This window comes from Triturus cristatus, chromosome 3_1 (genome assembly GCF_964204655.1).
Source record: "Triturus cristatus chromosome 3_1, aTriCri1.1, whole genome shotgun sequence".
In the NCBI taxonomy this organism is placed as follows: Eukaryota; Metazoa; Chordata; class Amphibia; order Caudata; family Salamandridae; genus Triturus; species Triturus cristatus.
The window spans coordinates 277,574,691-277,599,572 of record NC_140583.1 but is presented as its reverse complement, the minus strand read 5'-3'; the positions used below and the strand labels follow the sequence as shown (position 1 = coordinate 277,599,572).

General features: G+C 45.0%; 1 protein-coding gene across 1 annotated transcript in view; it reads right to left on the bottom strand.

Moving 5' to 3' along the window:
- Window positions 1–24,882, bottom strand: part of LOC146860101 (cholesterol side-chain cleavage enzyme, mitochondrial-like) — a 219,375-nt gene that overhangs the window by 55,117 nt on the left and 139,376 nt on the right. The window contains exon 6 of the mRNA XM_085643887.1: window positions 19,034–19,200. Coding sequence (XP_085500013.1) covers window positions 19,034–19,200 — 167 coding nt within the window. The remainder of the gene's footprint in view (window positions 1–19,033; window positions 19,201–24,882) is intronic.

Here is a 24,882-nt window from a genome sequence, read left to right as displayed (position 1 = left end):
CTATATTAACCGTGCATTTCTTAAGTTTCCCCATTTAACCCTTGTGAGATACCAAATTTTCTTTGTAACAACCCATGCCTCTGAATAAGAACCACAGGTCCTAAACCGTCAAAAAAAATAAAACCAGGTATTTTTCCTTTTCCCCATTTTCCCCATCTTCTTCTTCCCTCCCCTTCCAACCCCACCCGCCCTACCAACCCCCAACCTTCCCTCCCTGATCCCTCCACCCCTAGGAAGCGCTCAGACCTGGGTCTGTGCATGTGATGTCAGCAGCATTAGCGTCTGGGTCTTCCAAAACAAATTGTCCCTGCTACCACTACCCCAATAAAACTCTAACAGTTAACACCCCTCATCACCCAGCTTCTAGTAAAACCTTAAAGTCACCAAATCCGGGCATTCTTATTCACCTATTCATCTCCCTTTCTTCAACTCACAAACAAACTTTCTATTTATCTAACGCGTCCAGATACTCTCTAGCTTTTATCTCGGATGAGAAATAACATGTACGCCCCTCATGAATCACTTTAAGTTGCGCTGGGTTAATCAAATATATCTGGATATTCTTTTCCTGGAATGGTTTGATTAGCTGTCTCAGCCTCCAACGTCTCTCTACCGTTGAATGGCAGAAGTCGGGGCGAACAAAAAATGAAACCCCCCCGCTAGATCTTTTTGCTTCTGGTCTGGCCTTCTCTGAGATAGCTTGTCGCAGTAGGAAATTCCCTAAGAACACCAGAATAGCTCGTGGCTTATCTCCCTCTTTCACTGGGGCTCGTAATTTAAACGGGGTACGATGGGCCCTCTGAATTTCGACAGGACAGTTCCAACCCGACAGTTCAGGAAAGGCGGCCTTAAATAGCTCAACTATATATAGCCTAGTGTCCAGTCCTTCCACTTCCTCTGGCACCCCCAACACCCTAAGGTTATTTCTCCTCTGCCTGTTCTCAAATTCTTCAAACTTCCATTGAATGTCTTTTATCTGTGAGTTATGAGCCTCCACCTGAGTTGATGCGGTTGCTGCCTCTGCCTCCGTGGCAACTATTCTTTCCTCCAGGTTCGTCACTCTCTCCCCCACATTACAATATGCCTTGGAAAGCTTCCTGACAACACCCTGCATTTTTCTCATGGCAGCTTGCGTCTTACGGTTATCCTGGCGTGTTTCTTCCCTGTGGGAGAGGATGGCCTGATGTATAACCTCCAGCATAGGGAGGATAGTACCAGTTGCTGGGGGGAGCTTATCAGAGAGTGGAGTGACAGATGAATAATCCCATCTTAAATCTTTCCCTCCTCCACCTTGTATATCTGGCTGCGGCTTAAGCTTCTTGGTTACTGTAGGGAGGTCCAAGTCCGTATCATGGTCTGAATCCAAATAACTCTCTTCTAGTGATGAGCTTTGATCATTATCAGACCACTCTGCCCCTTCCGAGACAGAGAAAAAACAATCACTGTGCTCCTTATCGGTATCCGGCCTGTCCTTACCCCCACCTGGGAGATCCGCTCCCCACAATGCATTATCACCCTCCGGCATTGAAGCGGCTTGCAGTAGCTCCTTCTGAGATATCACTCCCTCAAACACGGGGGCCGGGACAACAATTTTGTTACTAATATCTGTATCTTGTATTGCTCCCAAAGTTGCTGAAGATACTATAGAAGGATCCACTATTTTGACTAAGTTATCCCCCTGCACATTCTCTTCTGGAGAATCCATCTTGTCATAGTCAATATCATTGTCTCTGAGGGTAGCCACAACAGTGAGTGGATCGCTGAGATCCCTACTAGTTAAGTTTGACTTCATGCCTTGGGTGCCTTGTGGAGCTTCAACCGGACTACCCGAGCTCACCTCTTCATTTCGTTTCCTCCTTGTATTTTTCCCCGTATTTTGGACCAGCGCTGCTCTCTCCACCTCCGCCTGTTGCTTCCTGCTCCGCATCAGCATATCGACTACCGAGGGGCCAGCTGGCCGGGATTTCCCGACCCCGCCTTTCCCCTTCCTCAGCTGATCCGGAGTCCGCACATGCTGCGAGTCGCTCGGTGCCTGCTCCAGAACATCCTGCTCCACCGCTGCAGAGCCCGCGGCCGGCTCTCCATGCTGCCTCCGTGCTGCTGCCTTGGAACCCGCGGCATTCACGGCGACTTTCGGGGGCATCTCTCCGCTATTCCAGACGCTCCGGCTCGGCAGTTGAATCAGGTGAAACAGGAATTTAGAAAGAGAGCGTCTGGCTCTCTGTAAACCAAATTTTATAACGGGCAGCCAGATTCCTTTAAACAACATCCCGAGCCCCCATAGATGGACCGGGAGGGGGTGTTAGTTTTTCAGAGCGATATGCCTACAGGAGCCAGCCGATTCTAAAGCGTATAGGGGTCATCACAAAACCCGACCCAGAACAGCTTCGCTAGTGCCGCACTCGGCCCTCAAGCGGCCGCCATCTTGCTTCCCGGCTCAATGACATCTGCCGCGTTGATGTTCTCAGTGAGCCGCGCGGCCACTGAGAACATCAAAGCGGCCGCGAAAGTGCTCACCATATGCCAGCCGTATGCATTCACACACTTCTCCATCCATGCAGTGAATTCGGCAGCGTTTGCTTACTCCTGTATGTCCCAATGACAAGCTCTGCTGGAGCTTATGACCCACTAACATGCACTGTGAGAAACTCGCCCTGTCTTCAGCCTCAACTCTAGAGCTCCCAAGCATGACCAAAACTTCACGCCACTTCGGCTGAGCGCACAGTGGCCATGTCTGAACTGGGGTGACAGAGTGGGCTAAAGAACGGTGATGGATTAAACCCAGATCAGTTGACTGGGGGTGAGTGCTTGCAATGTTCAACACTCCGTCCATCATTTCCTTTGGTTTTTGCTTTGTTCGCCATAAGTTGGCAGGGTATGCTCAGACGTGAGTCCCTTGCTCACTTTGCCACTGGATTCAAGCAAGCCTGGCTGAAGACGGCTGAAATGCCTGAAACCGGTCCTAGGAAGCTTGTTTCCGGTCCAGGGAAGACATGGCTTGGCAGTTCGGGCTGGACTGTTCCCATGAGGCACAGGGTCAGACTGATTTGCATATGGCCATGTCTGAACTGGGGTGGCAGAGAGGGCTAAAGAACGGTGATGGATTAAACCCAGATCAGTTGACTGGGGGTGAGTGCTTGCAATGTTCAACACTCCGTCCATAATTTCCTTTGGTTTTTGCTTTGTTCGCCATAAGTTGGCAGGGTATGCTCAGACGTGAGTCCCTTGCTCACTTTGCCACTGGATTCAAGCAAGCCTGGCTGAAGACGGCTGAAATGCCAGAAACCGGTCCTAGGAAGCTTGTTTCCGGTCCAGGGAAGACATGGCTTGGCAGTTCGGGCTGGACTGTTCCCATGAGGCACAGGGTCAGACTGATTTGCATATGGCCATGTCTGAACTGGGGTGGCAGAGAGGGCTAAAGAACGGTGATGGATCAAACCCAGATCAGTTGACTGGGGGTGAGTGCTTGCAATGTTCAACACTCCGTCCATCATTTCCTTTGGTTTTTGCTTTGAGCGCACAGTTAGAGCAGAAAAACCGTCCACTCTTTTTGGATGGTATTCACAGTTGCGTAACAGTTCACAGAAAGCTGTAACTTTTTGGGTGAAATTCGCAGCAATCGTGTAACTGCTCACAAAATACTGTAACGGTTTTTAGAAAAGTATATCCGTTGGTGGCTGGGACTAAAAGATCGCCTTGAATTCAATGCTCTAGAATATCTGTAAAATGTACAAATTACACACACCGTTATAACCCCCTCCCCCCCCCCCCCCCTCCACCTGACTCACACTGATACCTATCTACAGGTGACCCAGATCCCTGTACGTGCTATTGCATAATATGCTGGGTGAAAAGGGCGAAAAGAAAACAGAAAACCCAACGTTCAGGAAAAGCTAATGCTCTTGGGAAAGTGTAAACAGAAGCTACCTCGAAGACATGCGTTTACGATTTGTACAGCCTGTTAACGATCTTTTCCCTTGTAAAGCTATGGAAGAATATAGGACCCGACAGAGCCGAGTTTCCGCGTATTCTTTAACTACTGCCACGGACGGACCCGCCCCACCCAAAGCCCTGTTGGTTGCGGTTTAGTTTTTCGTGGTGGTTACAGTGTGAAGCGAACGGAAAATAAACTGGAGCCTGTAAACCTCTAACGGTCTACAGACGAATTCGTAGTGCGGGTCAGGTTCTGCATGGATTGGCAAATGGTGCTCTTATCGCATTGGCGGCCCAGAGCTGCTGACTGAGTGAGAGGGGAAACCAGGTTAGAGTCTCTCCATTCGCTTACATCCTGTGATTCTGGGCAAATCACTTCATTATCCCTGACCCACAAAATATGAATGTGCGTCCTTGTGTAATGAAACTTGTGCTTGTGCGCTCCAGTACCTTCGGGGCAAATTTGCGCTAAATAAAACTTTCAAAAAAGCAATTTGCCCAAGATCACAATGCAGTAAAGTGAGGAGACCAGAATTGGAATTCGGTTTGCCCATCAGACACTGCCATGTTGTACAGTAGTGTACTATGTGTACTAACCTCAGAAAGGCGACACGTAGCCCTACCACTCGGTATCCTTAGTAATCAAGAAGATATTTGGGACTATACCTGGGTTTCCCGTCAGGTTGCAGCCAAACGCTGGTTGGAAAGGGCCGTGTGCACGTGTAAAATCTCTGAGTTCCGTGAAGTGAAATGCTAATTAAAGTTGGTGTTCAAAGTCGCAAACTTTTTGATAGATCACATTAGTGAAATATGTGAAGTTTAATTAAACCACATATGTATTTAAAGTACTTGAATTTCGGGGATACCCATGTATAAAAACTCATCTTTATTGTTAAAACTGTCAACATCATTGCATATTAAAACAAGCATTTGCAATGCAATAGGTCTTGCATTTAGGCGAGTTTGAGCTATTGGCATTGTAAACGACAATGTCTTTTATTTATATTTTGGTTTATAAAACCAATAAAAAGGCATTGTCATGTACAATGCCAATAGCTTAAACTCGCGTAAATGCGAGACCTATTGCATTGCAAATGCTTGTTGGTCATATGGAGCCAGCTCACATGGTGAATAATGCAAACGGAACCATAGGGAAAGATGGATCGGAGCTTCGTGCTCAGTAAAAAAAATTTTTTAGACTCGAATGGTTAGTGGAAAACATCCTCACTAAATCAGCAATTTAGATATTAATCACAAAAGGCGTGAATATACATTTTCACACACAGCTGTTTCCAAACAGCATGACAGTTGGTGTTCAATACCCTTCCACCCCCCTAATTACAGCCAAGCCTCAGAATGCACTGCGAGATTTCCAGAAAGCTAACAGTATAGTGCTCTTTATATGTCGGTACGATAAATGTAAGTATATATCCACTGCTTTTCATTGCCTTTGAGGCAGACTCCCGGCAGCTGCACTGCATCTAAAAATAAAACCATAAGAAAGGAGAGCACCATCGAGAGACAACAGCAAGAAAAAGCTGTGGCTCCGGGAAATGTAGGAGCAGGCCCAAGGAGCATTGATGTAAGCAAAGGTGCCACTGGCAGGGGAGTGTCTTTCATCTTCCCTGTCAAGACAGTACAAGCGCTACAGCAGCTCCAGTGCTCTGGCCTCGGTGAAACCTCGAATGGAGAAATACTAGAGATGACTTTCTAAGGGGCATATCAACAAGGGCTTTATCTCTGCTTTTTTGGCTTTAAAAGCCAAAAAAGCAGAGATAAAACTAGCACCCTATCAACAACAGGGTGCTAACACGCAAATTTGCATGTTAGCACCCTTTTACTCTACGCTTCCCCTTGCATCTCTAATGAGATGCAAAGGGGGCGTTCCAGAGTAAAATAATAGGAGAAATGTCGCTAAGCGACATTTCTCCTATTATCAAGAATGTCGCTAACCCTGTTAGAGACAAAAAAAGCAGCGCTAACCGCGGTTAACGCTCCTTTTTTCGTCTGCTAATTTTCAGACTTAGCCATGATATCCTATGGAAGGAGGATATCATGGCTAAGTTTGCCTGTCCCTATCAACAAGGTAGCGTGTGATTATCGCTGGGTTTCCAGCGATAATCTCACGTTAGCCTGTTAGCGTGTAGATTTTTATCGCTATTGAGATAAGCGTTGCTAATAGCACGCTATCTCAGCGATAAAAATTCACGCTAGCCGGCGATAATTATCCTCACGCTAAGAGCGCTGAGCGATAATTATCGCCGGTTGTTGTTGATATGCCCCTAAGCTCGCAGCCATTTAGTTGGTGGCCTTTCAGCACCAGTTTGAAAAAGCTGCCAAGGTCCTGGCAGTGTTAACCTTAGGCGGATGTGCTCCCAGCTCCCTATGACTACACTTGCTTGGATGAGCAAAGGCAACAGCTGTATTGACTACTGTCACATACAAGCAAACTTTCATTCCTCCACCCTGTGCCCTGCATCTCAAATGATACCTGTAATGCTTATCCCGGCTAATGTTCACTGCCAGCTGCTTCCATACTCCGTTTTACTTGGTGAACTTTCACTTCTGATAACTTTGCCATTTGCTTGAATCAGGTTAACTGGTATCCTTCACCTTTCGTTCCTCACCTGCTGGTCTTACACCGCTAGGAGGCTCGCAGTCATTCCTCACACACTCCGTCCACACCCACCTTGTGGGCTTTCACTGACTTAGCCTTTCAAATCTGTCAGACATGCCAGATGGCATAAACTTGAGGGAGCCAGGCTACATTAACTCTCAGACATATTGTGTGGCCACATGATTACGATGGCTGGGCTTCGTTGGTATCATGGTGTTATGGTACAATGTTTTTTATATTGTGGATCATCCACTGTTTTTGATGTCCCCGGGCCACGGTTTGCAATTTAAAAGACAGGTTGGTCTAAAAACCAGTGTGTGCCCATAGCCTTTTGACATTCAGCCTCAACTCATATTTGTACATTCCTACCTCCAGTTTAAATTGTGTATCAGATCAAGGGAAATTTGTCTTTATTAATCTAGTATGCTCTTTTTTCTAGAGGGTCTTGAAACTTACTGCCAGCGTGCGAGTATGCAGAGATGAGGGATGTGTGCTATGTTAAAGGGCACTGTGGCGGAGACCTGGTGTGAGTTTCTCTTTTATTCTCAAAGGAACTCTCACTTTGGCTGTGCAATGCAGAGGTTGGGTATAAATATTTTCATCATGATCTGGTCTGAGAGGTCCGACTGTGGTTCCAATACTCTGGACCACTGAGGATCCTTCCCAACAGTGCTACACCCGACTACATCCTGGCATGAAATTTGGACTTCTAGCCAAGCATTCCCCAACAAAGGACACACTGGACAGGCTGTCAGAGATCCTGATCATTAGAACACAAGGTAATGTAATAGGTCTCGCATTTACGCAAGTTTGAGCGATTACCATTGTAGAGGACAATGCCTTTTATTTATGGTTTGGTTTTTAAAACATAAATAAAAGGCATTGTCATTTACAATGCCAATAGCTTAAACTTGCGTAAATGCGAGACCTATTGCATTGCAAATGCTGGTTTTGCTTTAGAGTTTCTGGAATAAAGTGAGGGGCATACTGGTGCCCAGGGTTTTAAGTGGGATGAAAAACTGGGGGGGGGTCTCTCAAAGGGGCATGGCCAGTGTAATTAAGGGTGTGGCTTCAAAACACATAAGCTAAAAATCTGTGCTTAGCATTGTGTGCCACCCGACTTGTATTTTGCTGTTTCTGTCATTGCATCCAGATATATGATACAACAAGTAACATCATACCTACAACAAGGCAGGACTATTGGCTTTGTCAATAGCCGTGTCTGGTGGCTTAGTGGACTAATACACCAGGTGCAGGTGCAGATGCAGGTGCCTGTGTTTGACCTCATGGTCACAGGTTTAAATCCCAGCGGGTCCACTCAGCCTTTCATCCATCTGAGGTTAATAAAATGAGTGCCATTTAGTTGGGTAACAATAAAAATCTGTTATTCAGCGCCTTGAGACCCATGGGTGATAAGTGCGCTTTACAAAAACACGTGTTATGTTATTAGTTGCATAAGATAAACATGCAGCAACTATGGCTTGTTGTATATAATATTGAAAAAGCTTCCCCTTAAAGCCCTGGTGACACCACACAAATTTGCTGCTCCTGATTTTCAACAAGAGAAGGGAAATCCTTTAGAGAAAATGACTCTCGTTAAAGGATTTCCCTTCTCCTACAACGCTCACCTGGCATTAGGTCATTCCGTAACTTCTCCACTAGTGAGCAGTGTGAGCACGGACAGATGATGTGCCTGCTGTCACTGCAGCCCAGAAAAAAAGGACCGCCGATGCCAGGGCACAAAACAGAGCCCGATAGAGACCTGTTTCGAGGCCCCCTTAAAAAACTGTCGGTGCTCAGACCCGGTGAGACTCGGCCCACTTAAAGCCCTGCTGGTGACCCTCCAGGAGGTGCGAAGCTTGTGGCTGATCCCCTCCGTGCCGGGTCACATATCCGCCTCCACCCACCTGCAGTCAAATGCACAAAATGCCAATGAAACCCAGGGGTAGATGGAATGCGCCCCTTACAGCGATTGTCGAACTGTCTGCATAGTAAACTCCTCTGAGTCTACAGGCATTTTAACATCACTTACATCAACTACTTCACTGTAGGATAAATCCATGAAGCTGGACATGTAATGCACAGGGCAGAGGCTCAGGCTTCCAATGCATCATGAACATTTGCAGCTAAAATAAAGAACTTCTAACCTGTTATTTAACGACCCTGGTCCCCTAACTGATCATCATTTGTAGTGCTTTTATATTTCCTTCTGTACCTAAAAGCAGACCCCGGAAGGAGTATTAACAAATTAAAGAGCAAATCATTTTTAACTGATTGCAGGCAGAACAAGAAGATGAGGGGCTATAACCTTTATAGCACAAGAAAAGGCTGATCATTAGAACACAAGATAATGTAAATGAGTATCAGGATAGTGCCCATACCCAGAAAGATATCTTATGCTACGAATTTGAGATAAACGGCAAAAGGCAAAATTCAACGTATGCGGCTTTATTTCTGGGAATTGATGCCCCCACCTTGTGTTTCTATTGCCAGTGTTATGTAGTCGGCCATTTGTCATATTGCCCTTGTCTGCCTGGGTGTCCATTTATTTGAGGTCTTGTTCATGTGTTCCCAAACCTCTGCTCGGGAAGGCTCCAGGGAATGACCTGCGCCCTTCCTGCTCACTGATCCTAATTGTTCCATTTAACTGAAAAGCCCAGAGTTGCAGAGGAAGAGTTGGAAACCAGGGGACTGCTCCGGTTTGAGGATATCAGTATAGAGAGACACTCTTAAGGATGTTATGGGCCCAACCCTATCAATATCATATCACGTCAGCAGCATGGCCTAGGCTGTCTGTTCACTAGACCTCTCTCTAGGCAAGACTCTTGTGAGTAACTAAGATTATCCAAGACCTGAATCCAATATGCCTGTGTCATGGCCAGCAAGAAACCTTAAGAGATGATAGAAGAACTATTTTACATCCTGCGTGGGAGAACTATAGGCTAAAGCTCAAGAGGAGAAAACATGTTACATAAAAAAATGCAATCTTAGAAAAATTATAATCAGTTTATTCTGGTTTCGGCAGAAGATTTGGAATGTTGGCAGAAAACTCTTAGGGGCAGATTTATGTTCCCTGGCGCATCCCTGCAAATCAGCATGGATGCGCCAGGGAAGATGCGTCACGCAAGTTTGCCCATGCGCCACCGCAGATGCGCCGCGTTTACAATGCGGTGCACCGTGGCGCAAGGACAAGCAGATACGTGACGCATCTGCCGGCGTAAGGTTGGCGCAGTGCTGAAGTTGTGTCGCAAGCGCGACGCAACTCCAGCACTGTTCCAACCTACCCTATCCCTAACATGGTGCGTCAAGCCTTACGCCTGCTTCAAGCAGGCGCAGGGTTTTGACGCATCCGCGTTGGGAAAGTGACTCAGTGAAATCTTATAGATTTCACTGAGTCACTTTTCAGGGGCGTTCCTGCGACGGAACGCCCCCCCTGAGTAGAAACGCCCACATGAAACCTGACGCAGGTTTCATGTGGCACAGGGCTTTACACCGTGACGCATCTCCATAGATGCGTCACGATGTAAATGGGGCGCAACATGGCGCAGGGTTTATGCCGCCGCTGCATCACAAAAGTGACGCAACGGCGGCGTAAAAGTGGCGCAAGTCTGATATAAATCTGCCCCTTAAGCTGCAACACAGAAAAAAAATGTTTTCCTTTAATACACATAAAACAATAAAAACATGTGTTTGGATAAATGAGGAAGCTCTCTGTGGCAACCAGAGCTCATCTGGTCTAAAAACAATCGCCTTTCCACCCGAGTTGCAACAGGATACTTCATCTCCATGCAGCATTAAACATTAGAGCTCGATTAGTTGCATTTAACATGGTTCAACTCGTAGTCTGGGACATGACATGAGCACTGGCTATCTGTTGTTGAGGACTGCCTTACTACCACAAGCCAAGAATCGCCCAATAAATAATCATTTGCAATGCAATAGGTCTCGCAGTTACGCTAGTTTGAGCTATTGGACAATGCCTTTTATTTATGTTTTAAAAACCAAAACATAAATAAAAGGCATTGTCATTTACAATGCCAATAGCTCAAACTTGTGTAAATGCGAGACCTATTGCATTGCAAATGCTTGTTAGTGATGTCACAGCCAACAGGCCACAATTCACAGCAATATATATTCAACCAACTAGATCGACTATTGAGCTCCTCTTGTGCCCTCACTTTCACCCAATCTCTTTATAAGCATGATATGTCCTTAGGTAATCATACATTATCCACTGTAATTGTAAATGTATTTAGAAGACACACAGCTCCATGCTTGGTTGGGGAAGTACCCCAATTATCAGAATAAGTTCCTTGTGTGAGACCATTGCACCACTGCATGGGAGACAACTACAAAATGGCTAAGCTGCACCAAATTTGAACGGAGATTGAGTGGCTTGTAGTACTTTGTATCATCTTGTCCCTTATATTGCTATCCAAGTTCTTGCTTGCATGCTTATAAAACATATTTGCAAGCTAAATTCCCTTTTTAAGGTTGTTTCATTGATGTCAAAGTTTTTTGATAACTGAAGGCAAAGGACCTGATTTAGAGTTTGGCTGACGGGTACTCAAACGTGCGTACGTGCAGTAAGTTGGATAGATATCCTATCCAACTTACTGCAAGTACATTACGATATAATGCAGTTGTAATTAGGTGGACAGGATATCCGTCACATTTGTGACAGAGTACCCATCTGGAAAACTCCAAATCGTGCCCAAAGTCTGGTAAAAACTGATTATTGTGTGGTGCAAATGTTTCCTTAATATGGTTGTGTATTAGCAGTTCATATATACAGTAATACACAGAACGGATGGCTGGGTGTCAAATGCGCAGAGTTGTGAGATAGTAAAAGTTCAACATTTAGATAGCTCCATGGATATGGTAACGGCCATCCACCATTTACCAGAAGGTATAGAAATTCTACCCCGTTTAAGTGAGAAAAGAGAGATATATCCTGAGCATATTTCACAATCAATCAAAAGTCCTTAATATGACAACACCGAAAGATCTTCTTAATCTTCTTTTATTTCTTTAACACTTCTCCAAAGAAAGTCCTAGCCGCCAACACGTGTTTCGTCTCTTTGTTGTATGAACAACAGACTTCCTCAGGGCTAGAATTTATAACATACAAGAAACCTGTATTACAAATCAATGTTCTTTCAGCTGGTTATTTTTACAACAAGTACAACACACAGTTATAAAACCCTAGCGTTAAGGTGAGAAAGGAGGCACAAATTCTAAAAACCAGCTTGTGTATAATACATGCAAACCATAATTGGTGTATAGCATTCCAAATAGTGCATCACCAGTGTATAGATAGAACACTACTCATAAATATAATCACGATAGATCGTATGTGTCTGAAAACTTAGTTGATGATAAGAAGAGTGCATAGTCAAAAAACAAACCACCAGGTGAGACCAAGGAAAGAGGAGAAAAAAGAGGTATAACCGAAAAAACAGGAAAGAAACACAAAGCGCTTAAAACCCAATCAGACTTCAAAGTATGTGATGGGTCTTTCACTCCCAATAATAAAGGACAAATAGAACCAGCGTGCGCCAACGTTAAACAAATAATGAGCCGTATATTCAAGGTTTGTGCCAAAAATAAAAACTCACCTAATATTACGTAATGTTCCAAAATGATCAGCAAATTCAAGAAATAAAAGATTAAGAAGAACTTTCGTTGTTGTCATATTAAGGACTTTTGATTGATTGTGAAATATGCTCAGGATATATCTCTCTTTTCTCATGTATACAGTAATTTGTAGAAGTTAGTCGACGACATTCTTATGCTCAAGCAAGGTAACGCCACCGTTCTACAAGAACACCTTGCTTAGATGAATATTAACAAATCTATTCAACAGACATTTCAAGTAGAGTGGGGTACCAGGGTTGTCTGGCCCAGGTGGGAGCTACAAGATTGAGTATCTGGGATGTTTGCTGAATCTTCCTCACCACTAGTGGAAGTAGTGGGAGAGTCAGATGAGCATAAGCAAATATCCCTGACCAGTTCATCCACAGTTCATTGCTCATGCACTGTGGGTGTGGGGACACAGAGGTGAAGTTTGGGCCTTTTGCGTTTTCTGAGGTCGGATAAAAGGTCTATATATGGAGTTCCCCAGTGTGTGAAGTAGCTGTTTAGTACTTGTGGAAGGAGATCTCATTCTTGGACTTCTTGATGTGACTTGCTGAGTAGGTCTGCTAGGTCTTGCCCACCACGGAAGGTACTCTCTCAAACAAATAGATGCAGTGATTAAGGTCCCAAATCCAAATTGTTTGAGCTAGAAGGGAAAAGTGACAAGATTGGGTGCCGCCTTGCTTCTGTAGGTAGTACATCGCTGTTATATAGTATTACTTTGAGGAAGGCTATGAGGGATAACTGGATTGTCAGGAGTAAGAGGTAGTTACTGTGGTATCCCTGCTGTTGCAGGTCCGCAATGCTTGCACTGCTGTGAGATTAAGATACGCCCCCTATCCTTGGGATGCATCCATGGTATTGGTGACCTATGGTAAAGGTTCTTTGAAGTGCTGGCCCCCAACCGATTATTGCTGTTCCACTACTATTATTCCACTATTCCATTATTGATGTAGAGAGCAATGAACATTGGCCTTTCACAGCACTCGATCCTCCATCTGACCCTCCGCTTGGGAACATTGTGCTGCAAGGCTCTATTAAAGCGGTCGCATGTTCAGCCTAGCATGGAGCACCACGGCGATACAGAAGGCCATGATGCTGAGAAGTCGCATATCTGTTCTGGCTTGTAGATGGCGATTTGGCTGATAAATGGGGACAGGCTGTTGGAAAGCATTGACTCCGTTTGCCGGGTAGGCTTTGCTTGTTGCCATATTGAGAGTTGGCCCTAGAAAGGGCTCTTTGTTGAGACAAGGTATGACTTAATGTTGATGGTAAAGTCATAGGTCTGTAGTACAGATATCACGGTTTGTGTATGGGTGAGACATTGTTGTTGCTTGAGCCAAATAGGGAAAAACATGGATGCCCCCTAATCTTAAATGTGGTGCAACCACAGCCAGGCATTTGGTACAGACCCTTGGAGAGATGGTTACGTGGGCTGTAAAACTTTGAATTGGTAATGCTGGCCACTTACCACAAAGCGCATGAAGCGTCAGTGGGTTGGGTGGATGGGGATGTGGAAATATGCATCCTTCAGGTCCAATGCTGCCGCTGCAGCAGAGATATGATGTCCTGAAGGGTTACCATGTGGAAGTGTACCGACACTATGCATCATTTGAGAGGTCTGAGATTGAGAATTGGTCTGAGGAACCCGTCCTTTTTAGGAATAATAAAGTACAGTGAGTACGCCCCCTTCTTTTGGTGCTGCGAGGTGACAGGTTTGATGGCCCCTTTTTGGAGTTGGGCCTGCATTTCTTCCTTTAGGAGGTGTATGTGATCCTCACTGAGGTGTGAGGTGGTATGTTGGGGGGATGAGTGAAACTCTAGATAGTAACCATGTTGAAACATGGCTAGAACCCATTTGTCTGATGTGATTTCTTGCCACTTTGGCAGCATATCTATTATTCTCCCCCCATCAGGTGTTATGTGGATAGGCGGAGTTCTAAGAGGTCAATGTTTCATAGTAGTGGAGACTCCCCTGCTGGAACCTCCTTTGGCTCTCTCTTTGCTGTTACCCCTGCACCCCACTCTTTTCTAAACCTTTAGATGTAAGTTTAATAGGGATGCTGTTGCTGCAATTGCCTCTGGTAAGAACTTGCATACGGGGAGGTCGTTTTAGGACCTGTATGATATTGCTTATTACCAAAGGGCCCATTTTGACTAGTGGTTTAGAGGGCCCTTATGGCCTTAGCTGTATCTGTATTTCTTATTAGTTTCTTCAACATTTGTGATCCAAAAAAATGCTCTTCATCAAAGAGATTAACTAGGTGTTATTGTGCCTTCAGTGTAAATCCTGAGTTATGCAGCCATGTGTGAGGTCGAATGGGGATACTTGTGTTGACCTCTCACACTGTGGTGTCTGCTGCATCAAGGGTGCAATGTATAGATGTGTTCAAGATGGTCTTGCCCTCTGTGACTAGTTCCTCTTCTCTTGTTATTCAGCAGGCAGGGCGAAGCAACTCCTGTATCTGGTCCCATTGGGTCCTAATATACTGTGCCACTAGGCCAACAGAACTGGCAATGCACTAGTGGTTAGCTGTCCCTGTGACCGCCCTCTTGCCTGCTCCTTTCAGCTTCTCGTTGTCAGTGGTGATATCCCTTGAGAGATCGTACGCTTGCATGCAGAGTGGAAGACTAAGGAGTCCGGTTTTACCCTGATGTACGGTGGGTCAGAAAGTAAGTCCATGTACTTCTGCTCTATCCTGGAGGATACAGTCTTGGCTTTGACCGGGTCCATAAAGTGCTCTGAAGCTAGTTTAGGCATGCCCTTTAATATAAGTAAGATCTCGATCGTTCACTCGGTTTCAGAGAGGCTCTCAACCAAGAAATCCTCCTCCTCCTGAACTACATGGAAGTACACTTTATGGTACTAGGCTGCCCGTTGTATTACCCTGTGGTATTAGGAAGTAAGTCTGAAGGGGTGGGTTTGGAAGGATATAGATCTGGGTCAGGGTACACGAGGGTCTGCAGAATAATCATCCCCCTCACCTCACTCCCCACCTATATTGTATGGCTTATCCTTGTGGCAGGGACTGTGTGATCCTGTTATGGATTCTGGTGAACCCAGAGTTATATATGCCATTTGTAGTGTGTCTGCAGGTGGCAGGGGAAGGACAGCAGGAGTGCAAGGGGCAAAGTGGATGGGGCCCGTGCCCAGATCCTTTCGCCTCTTTTTGTGCCTGGAAGCCGGTTCTAACTTCCGCTTAGGTGGTAAGGTGTCTACTACTCTGGACAGTGATTTAGTAGTAATCTTTCTCATCTGTAGATGGAAATACAGTCTCTTTTTGACAGCCATCAAGCCTAGCTTGGAGCCAGTTATGGGTTGGTTGCTCCGAGTTGTTTGGGCTTTCAGAGCCAGTGGTTCTCCATGTCCAAGGTGTGGCCCTTGGAAGTGACACCATCAAAATCAGTGGCTTTGGTGTTGAGTAGGGTCTCTGCTCCTGGTGTTTTGATGTCTGCTCTGAATAGGCTTTCGTTGCCGATGGTGTCTTGAGGCATGTTGGCGTTTTTGATGGCCTCATGGGCTTTGGGTAGAGCAAACTACATTTTTAGTACTGGTCAGGAATGTTGTGAGCAAGTGGAAGCGGGAGGTACTGGCTCCATAGACTTATCATGAGTTTGACCTGTACTGGGGTCATGTGTTTCCCTGGAGGGCTGACTTGACTTTAAGAGACTAATGGCCCGACGCCTTCAGCGGTAGTGCTTTGCCACTCCATGAGGGACTTTGGTGGGCTTGGAATGAGGGTCTGCCATTGTCCATCTGCGTGGCCCTATTGCCTCGATGTTTTAGTGGGATTGTTTCTGCTCTTCATCTGAACCAGAGTACAAAACCACCTCCAGCGATGGTTGATGTGTCGGAATGTCCAATGGCCTGACTTCCTCATTGTCCTTGGTACTGGGATTTCTTCCGTGAAGATGTTCATGGTGTCCTCATGGAGTGTCTGTGCATCTTATGATGTGCCAAGCATCTGTCCCTTCGATGAAGAAGAGTCTTTTTGCACCTAAATGTCAGGCAGGCCTTACACTTGGTGTTGTTGTGTTGAGATGACAAACACAAATTATACAACTGGTAAAGGTCAGACCAGGGGTCGTTTGTGCTACATCGAGAGCAGTGTTGAAATGAGGAATATTTAATCTCCAGCTGAACATTCTGGAAGGAAAAAAACATAGTGTAAAAGCTTTGGGGATTTAGGTCCTTAGCTGGGCCCATGGCTCAGCAGTGGGAAGCCTGCCGATCATCGGTGTTGTGGAGATCTCATTAGGGTGTCAGCAGTAGTATGTTGTTTTCTGCTTTAATTGGTGTAGCAAGAAGACCAGGAAGGGTAAAAAAAAGTGTCAAAGGCTGCCTCAATCGTGGAGCTCTAGTCATCTCATCCCAACACGATGGCGGAAAAAATCATCTAAAATGGAGCTGGTGCCCATGGCCAATACAGGGATAAGGAGGAGTCACCATATACCCCGTGATTCAAGAGAATGGTTTGAAGAAAAACACATCGCAAACATCCGAGCCCAACACTAATGGCAGGAGTATGCAGAGCATGTGTATCTACGGCAACATCTGCTACGAACAATGGGCCTCATTTACAAGAAGTGGCGCATCGCTGCGTGAAAGCAGCAATGCGCCACTTCTCAGTGCGCCCTCAATGCGACACCAATATGTCATATTTATAATATGACACATCATGTCATAAGGAAGGACAGATACTTCAGAATAACTGACGTATCTGTCAGCGCAAAAAGTGGCGCATTGCTGGAGTTGTGTCGGAAGCCCGACACAACTCCAGCAATGTTCCTTTCACATGGGGCAAGCCCCATGTGAAAGGGCCTGCGTCACTCTTACGCCTGCCATGAGGCAGGTGTAAGGTTGTGACGCATTGGCATTCTAGAAGTGGCGCAGCGAAATCTCATAGATTTTGCTGCGCCACTCCACGACCCTTTCTTGTGGGGGAACGCCCACCCTGCATACATTATACCTGGCGCAGGTATAATATAGCGCAGGGGCTTACGGAGTGACGCATCTGCCTAGATGCATCACTTCGTAAATATGGCGCAACATGGCGCATTATTTACGCCACCGCTGCATCACTAAAAGTGACGCAACGGCGGTGCAAAACTGGCGCATGAGGCTCATAAATAAGCCCCCATATGGTTTAAACATATTCCACCAAAAACTTATACAAGGTAATACAAGTTTCACAATCTCTTTGTTCAGATACTACAGTAACTGAGAAAAAGGCAACCCAGTTGGAACTCCATACCACTAACATTAGGGCATCATATAGAGATGGCTGATTCACCCTGAAGCCCTTTATTCAAATATGAAAGCACCACATTGAGCATTTTGTGACTTGTAGCCCACCCACGATCCCGCTCCCATTCTCTTGGGCCCAAGATACGGGTATAACACTGTCCCCATAACCAACAGACAAATATATGGTGGTTGTGATTGAGTCACATGCCTCTTCTTACAAGAGATCATCACTGTAATGAAAAGTTGCAGAATATTTGAGCTGGAAATGTTAAGGAGGGTCCCACCACATTTCCAGATAAACTCCATTGACTTCTAGTCGAACAAATAGATACGTTCAAAATACTTTACATTGTCTACAACGCGTTCGAGAGAACAGATTCAGAATATCCGCTAAGACACATCCCAACATCAGGCAATGGAGTGCTCGAGGCCCAAGCCAACAAACACAGAGGACAATCAATAAACGTTTTTAAACCCTGACTTTGGATCTCAGTGAATTCTTCCTTTGAGAACATTGCCAGTCTTCAGGCAATCACCCCACTACAACAGGGGTACTCTATGAGTCTGAATGTCAAAGAGCTGCCCTTAGAAAGCAGAGTTGGAGCTTCTTGAACGTCTTCTTTTATGCTTCAGAGTTGGTGACTAGTCTTGTTTCTGAGAGGGAACTCCAGTGGTTGGAAGGTCTAAAATGGGAAGTGCCAAGGTGAAGTAGTAGAGAATTTGATACCTTTGTGGGCAGGGACATTGCCAGATGACTGACTCAGCTAGTTAGCAAAGATTAGGGTCATGGACTGATTTAAGTCATTGAAGCAGTCATGGACTGATTTAAATCATTTAGGCATTGACTGATTGCCATCTCATGAAGATTCTTCTGGAACAAATCAGTTTAAAGTACATTCTTGATAACTTCATGAGGATACTGAATCAGGGTCGGCTCCTCCGCTGGAGCAGAGGAGCGTAATCCCACTTAAGTTACCCCCAAAGATGAAAAATGAAACAGTACTTCATTACCATTTTATTTTTCATCCCCCCGTCCTGAACAGAGCATCAGGACGGCGGTAGGGCCGCTACTGAATGACAGCAGCAGGGAGGAAAGTGGTCTGTTTGTGCACGTTTCAAAGTGCAAATGTCCCTTCGGCAGGCCATCTTGCGACGACCTATCAGACATGCACATTTTGTAACCTCTAACCCGGCTGTCTTAAGATAGCCGGGTTAGAGTAAGTATAGGTTTCCAAGGTGCTGGGGAGCGCTGAGTGAGTCTGCTCTGTCCAATTATGGTGCTGCTCTCTCAGCATGAGAGCAGCACCAGAATTGGTCCCTGCACTGCAGCATCCGGGTCAGAAGAAGTCTGGTTCAAAAGAGGTTTGGCATGGAGGACGTTGTTTCAGGTAAGTATTTTTTTGTTGTTTTATTTGTGTGGGCCTGAACCTACCCATCCTCCCCCATAGATGCCAGCCGCCACTCTGCTGAATTTGGAAAGACTTCAGGGAAAGGTCGAGGAGGAGCCTGATAAGTCACCTTTTATAAACAGGGTTAGAATATGCATGAAGACTTTGGATGTGTGTAAGGTGTGGTGAGGTGTGCAGGGTGTGCAATACCTGAGAGTTTCCTTAATGGCAGCTTTTACCAGAGGGACACTTTTCAGCACTTTCGACATGTCTCCCTGGGCTTCTGCCTTTGCTGTGAGAACCTCTGCCCGCAGTTTGTCCTGCACCATGGGGTATAGAGCAAGCTCATACAACGTCCATTGCAAGGTCATTGAGGTCTGTGAAAAGAGAGATTCCCAAACATTTCAGCTCAGTTAACCAAAGCCTCAATTTGCTTCATAAAATAAAATCCTGCCCGAAGAAGCATTGAAATCAACAACTTCAGCATATTACGCATTAGTCAGAAGCAAACATTAAAAGCCAGATCTAATCTGCAAGCACAAGGGCACATGGCAGCAGGAAATAACATCTTAGGCCACACCCCAAAAAATAATTACAGAATTTGATTCAAGCATGGATAAAATGAATGTTTAAAAAACATGGCTGGAGAAAGGCATGGCGTGAGCCTCACATATTTCAAGCAGTTAGATACAACATCTTTGGCTTTAGGAAAAATGGATGTCCGGCATTGCAGGGGTTAACATGACCCTAATGCAGGCAAAGACATTGGCCCCTGTAACCCCCCGTTGGGTAGTAAAAGACAAATATAAATGAGATGCAGTCGGTCCCTCTTTTCCGTAGGCCCCAGGGCCACTGTACCTCCTGCACTAATGACATCTACATCTTTGGTGAATATCATCCTGAAGTCACTAATATGCAGTTTTAGGCTCAGCAGGCAGAGTAACAGGCTGATGCCTTGGTGTCGATATATCAGCTAGTAGACTGGTCCACTGGACTTATACAACAGCAGAGGACCAAATTATGCAGCAGGTTGACTAAATTATGCAGCAAGAAAAGGCAAATTATGTGGTGTAATGTAGCACATTTGTGATAGTATTACTTAATGATTTGTTTAGGTCGAGGGTAATCATACGACCTCTTGTATACTTTAGTATACTTCTCTTGTGAGCTTAATGTTGCAAAATATATATGTATATCCATTTAAATTCATATGTATACACTCACACTAACAGGAGGCCCAGAGCTCCAAAGGTCTTCCTATCTTACCTTGCCTGGACAAGCTTCCGGCAGCTATTCTGAATCAGCCTTAAATGTCACTTTCCTTGTCTTGCCGTCATCATAAGTTTCCTGGTTGTGCAAGTTGCTTACACAGTGCCGAGCCAGCCTTTCTGGTCTGCCCATATCTAGCCATTTATAATTGGCATGTTACACATCCCTGTTAGCCATATTTGGCTTGGTGCCTTATTCTAGTTCCGCTGACATGGCATTACTAAATGTATATTGCACCCAGAAACCTGTCACTCTGGGAAGGAGCAGTCTGAGAGCCCCTAAGGTGGCAGATCTGACTTCTTCCTTGCTAATTAACAATGATGCATGCTTTTGGTACCAATAAATACATTTCACTCTGTTTCTGAGCAAACCTGCAATGTCTGGTGAGTTTCATTAATTTGCTAGGGGAGGGTGCCAGTATTTCTCCATCAGAATGGTGTCAGAAAGTGGGACATTGGAGGACTGTGATGTCACCAGTCGGTAAGTGAGATGTAAGCTAAAGAACTAACTTGCCTTGCTGCAAATGACCTTTCCAGTCTTTCAAATGCGTATTTAACCCATAGTATTAATAAAAGGGGCATTAACTGGCATTTAAAATAACCAGGGGACTGTAGAGAATGTTTTTAAAATATTCTCTGTATCAATACACTAATTGATATGTGGCATACACTGCAGGAGAGCCTGGGTTAGAGAATAATTTATGTGTACCTACACATATAAGAAGTAGTGAAACAGGTGACTAATAAGTAACTGGGGGCATATCATCAACGGCCGTCGATAAATATCGCAAAGCACGCTTAGCGCTTGCATATTTATTGCCGGCTACCTCTGGAATTTATCGCCCAGTTAGCGCGTTATCAACAACGCGCATCACCAAGGCGATAAAAATTCCAGAGTTAGCTGCCAAATGTGCGATTATCGCTGGAAATCCAGCGATAATCGCACAACAATTGGCGATACGTTGTTGATAGGGCAGGGCAGACTTAGCCATTATATCCACCTTCGTTTGGATATAATGGCTAAGTCAGCCTGAAAGTAGGCGTAAGGAAAGTAGCGGTAACCGCGGTTAGCGCTACTTTTCTTATCGCTCTGCATGTTAGCATTCACATTGTTGATAGGAGAAATGTCGGTTAGCGACATTTCTCACGTTGTTTTGGGGAGGAACGCCCACTTTGCATCTCATTAGAGATGCAAAGCTGGGCGTTAAGGGAATGGGCGCTGCGGCAAGGATTCACGCGATAGCGTGACCTTGCTAATAGTGCGATAAAATTATCGCCGCTTTTGGCCCGAAAACGGAAGCTAAAGCGGCGATAATTTTATCTCGGGCCTTGATGATATGCCCCTAAGTTACTTTATGTCAATAAATATTGACAAATGGCTAGACCCTTTGGGGGTTTATATAAAAAACCATTGTAGGAGACCCTATGCTAGAATGGGGTATTGATTTTACCCACAAAAAGAAACCCTCCCAGAATATAGTGAGTGAAGCTTCTGATTTGCTGGTTGCACCCGAACACAGGGGAATGATTTTGAAATATGCGTAGTTATGTCATGGATACATGACTGCATTTGAATACGGCATTGATCTTCAGTGCTGGACCTCTATATTTGCTTGATATGTTTCCTTGATCTATATAAAAAATGGAGCGCATTAGTGCATGAGAGAAGGAAATTGGTTTTATATGTGATGTCTCTGGCTGGTCCATAACTATTGATTTTCCTCTTTTTAACTAATTTTATCCACTACGTAACAATTTTTCCTATGTAGGAGACCTCTTGTATTTATCTTTCAGGGTGTAAGTGCACATTGTGAGTAAAACACCAGATTTCATGAGAATGGATCTCAGAAGAAAATTATGTAAGCCCACTAGAAAATTGGTTAAAAAACTGGCAGGAGAAAAAAAAGAAAAAAAAAGTTCAAAACCAATCATCACCAGATAGCCCTGCAAATAAAGGTAAGAATATAAATTATATAAAATATGCTAAGTAGCTGCACGCTACTATGGAAAGTGAAGCAGTAACAAAGTATAGATGTGTGAACATTCAATTATTATATTCCCACAATGAAAAAAATTTAGAATTAAAAATCGAGGCAGGATTGCCTAGATAATAATTGTAACATGGTAATGTTAAAACCAACTTTTCCTAGGAAAAGGCACTAAGTAGGAAAAGAGTAGGCCTCACAGACAAAAAACGAATTTTCAAAGTAGCAGTAAAATGTGCACACAGGCCTAGAGTTTCTGGGAGGGTGCCAGTATTTCCCCATCACTTAAAGCCACCCCCCAAGCGTTTGATTTGTTTGTTTTAGTGTCCTCTTAAAATCATTGCTTGCTACTGGTCAGTCCTGCCTCTTTGTCCCTCTTTTTCTTTTTCATTCCTCCCACACAGCACAGACTAACTACTGTATCACTACGCTTTGTCATGTTTTTGTGTTCTTTGGGGGACTTTTTATTTCTTGGTTTCCTGCTTGTCTTTGGGGAAGCTACCCTTTTCATTTACAGAGCACTTCACTGCAACTGGTTTTTCTGTAAACTGTGCTGTAAATCATGCTGACATATCCATCACATTTACAAAGCTCTTGCCCCACTTATGTTTTATTTTTATTCCCCCCATCAGGCGACTGCTGTGCTCAGTTTCGCTCTTGGTGTCGCCGTGGACCACCCTCCAAACTTCTCTGGCCATGGTTCAGTGTGCCTTCTATGCTGAGGGACCCCTTGTCCCTGCCAAGTATTTTAGATCTCGCCTGGCGGTGCAGCGCAAAGAGCTGCTCGCTGGGCGATAGATATTGTAAGAGAGTAGATTTGAGAAGGGGACTTGAAGCCCCGCCCCTCATTTTCATTGGCTGGTGTTACTATTTATGCTAAACGGTGGCCTGCCATTGGAAATTAGGTTTTTTTATTGACGCCCTTTTCGCCTTTTCGTCCGGTCGATCCAGACAGAGTCGTCTGCTTTGCTGCTGTCACAAAGCAATTTTTGATCTTTATGGGGGCTATCTGTTTCTAATTAGCGTACCTGGCTCATGGCAGATAATGGAGTTGCTCGGCCTGCCCTGCTCTCTCCACCCCCCCTCCCTCTTCTCACATTGGCTCTCCTAACCCGGCGTGAATGTATGTTGTGCTGTGAAGTAAACAACTGCGCATATTTCTAGGAGTAAACTCACACCAAGCGTTCCGAATTCACAACAACATATTTAACTGTTTATTTTAGCAGCGCTGTACAGGGTAGCATTTTTGCAGTAGTGCGTTTTGCACGTATTAAAGCCGGAAAGTAAATATAACAGTAAGATGTTTTGCAGCAGGCCACGGTGTGAACGAGAAAGAACACCCATCAATAATCAGACCTGATAAATTTGCACTTTACCATCTGTTTTTGTAGGTGTTGATCAATATTCGAATTGCCGACAGCAGCTGTGTTTACTGTCACAATTTAACCCCTTCAGTGCCACGCCCTTTCCCCCTCCTGTGCCGGGCGTTGCACTAGTGGGTGGGGTTCATGACGAGATAGTCTCGTCATGGGCACAGCGTAACCGTGCTCCATGACGAGACTATCTCGTCATGGGCACTGAAGAGGTTAAGTCTGCAGGAACAAAAACAAATGTGTACACAATTACTGCATGCTTTTTTTGCTCTGCGCGGCTGTAATTGGGGTGAAAGATGTTTTTGAGCCAGGGGCGTAACAAAGGCCCCCGCAGCCCCCCCCTGTGCAGGGGGCGCCCAAGGTGCAGGGGCCACCTAAGCGCACAGTACACCTACACTCACAGACAGGGTACGTCTGTTGATGCCTCCCTGTAAGATATTTCACCGGTTTCTTCGCTATCATGAGTATTCAGCGGACTCTTTCCCATAGAAAATCTACCTCCCCTCCATGCTGTCTCGAGCACCAGCTATCTACCAAGCACCTTCTGTGTCATGGCCTCTCCCCTCCTGCCATATCTCTCTTGTGATCAGTACCACGCCTCCTTCAGTCCCTTCCTGCCCTTTCATGTCATGCTCCCTCAAGAAGATTTATCCTCTGCCACAAATTATTGTTCTTCTTTTTATTGTAATCTATAAATATCAATGTATCAAGATATTTTGTAAATTGAGATATATGTTGATATAGTAACACACTTTTTAGAAATAAGGGTGTCAACTTATTTGAGGTCCTTTTTAGGTCTCGCCTGACCCAGCGCATGCGCTGGTCTGGTGAGACATTTTGTGAGGGCTCCAAAAAGTGCTACCAGGCCAGCCTAGACCTACAGTGCATGTGCGCGGGTGAGCGCATTGCGCTTTACCGCTATTACTTTCACTTTCGCGGCCGCTTTGATGTTCTCCGTGAGGCTTCAATAGATTGCAGCAGTTAAAACAAGCATTGTCATAGCCAATAGGTCTCCCTTTTGGGACCTTATAAGTGTTTAGTTATGCAACTGTTGCATGGCTAAACACTTATAAGGTCCCAAAGGCGAGACCTATTGGCTATGCCAATGCTTGTTTTAATTTGATTTTAAACTGCCATAGTTTGTTTTAAAAAAATACAAATTTGATATATATGTTATCCATGGTCTATACACTGGAAATTCTTTATAAATTGTGATGTTTTATTATGTGATTAAATCGATACTAGCTAAACTGTCTTTTGCCTAGGAATATATACTCTGTTGCATTATTGTCCTGTTCTAGGAATTGGTAAATCAATTTTACAGGGGGTCCTTGATATTTAAATTTTATGCTCCCTCACCCTTCTACGGTCTGTGACACCCTCCTCCATACCCCTTGACATGCTCACCACCCCCTACCATGCTTCTTCCATGT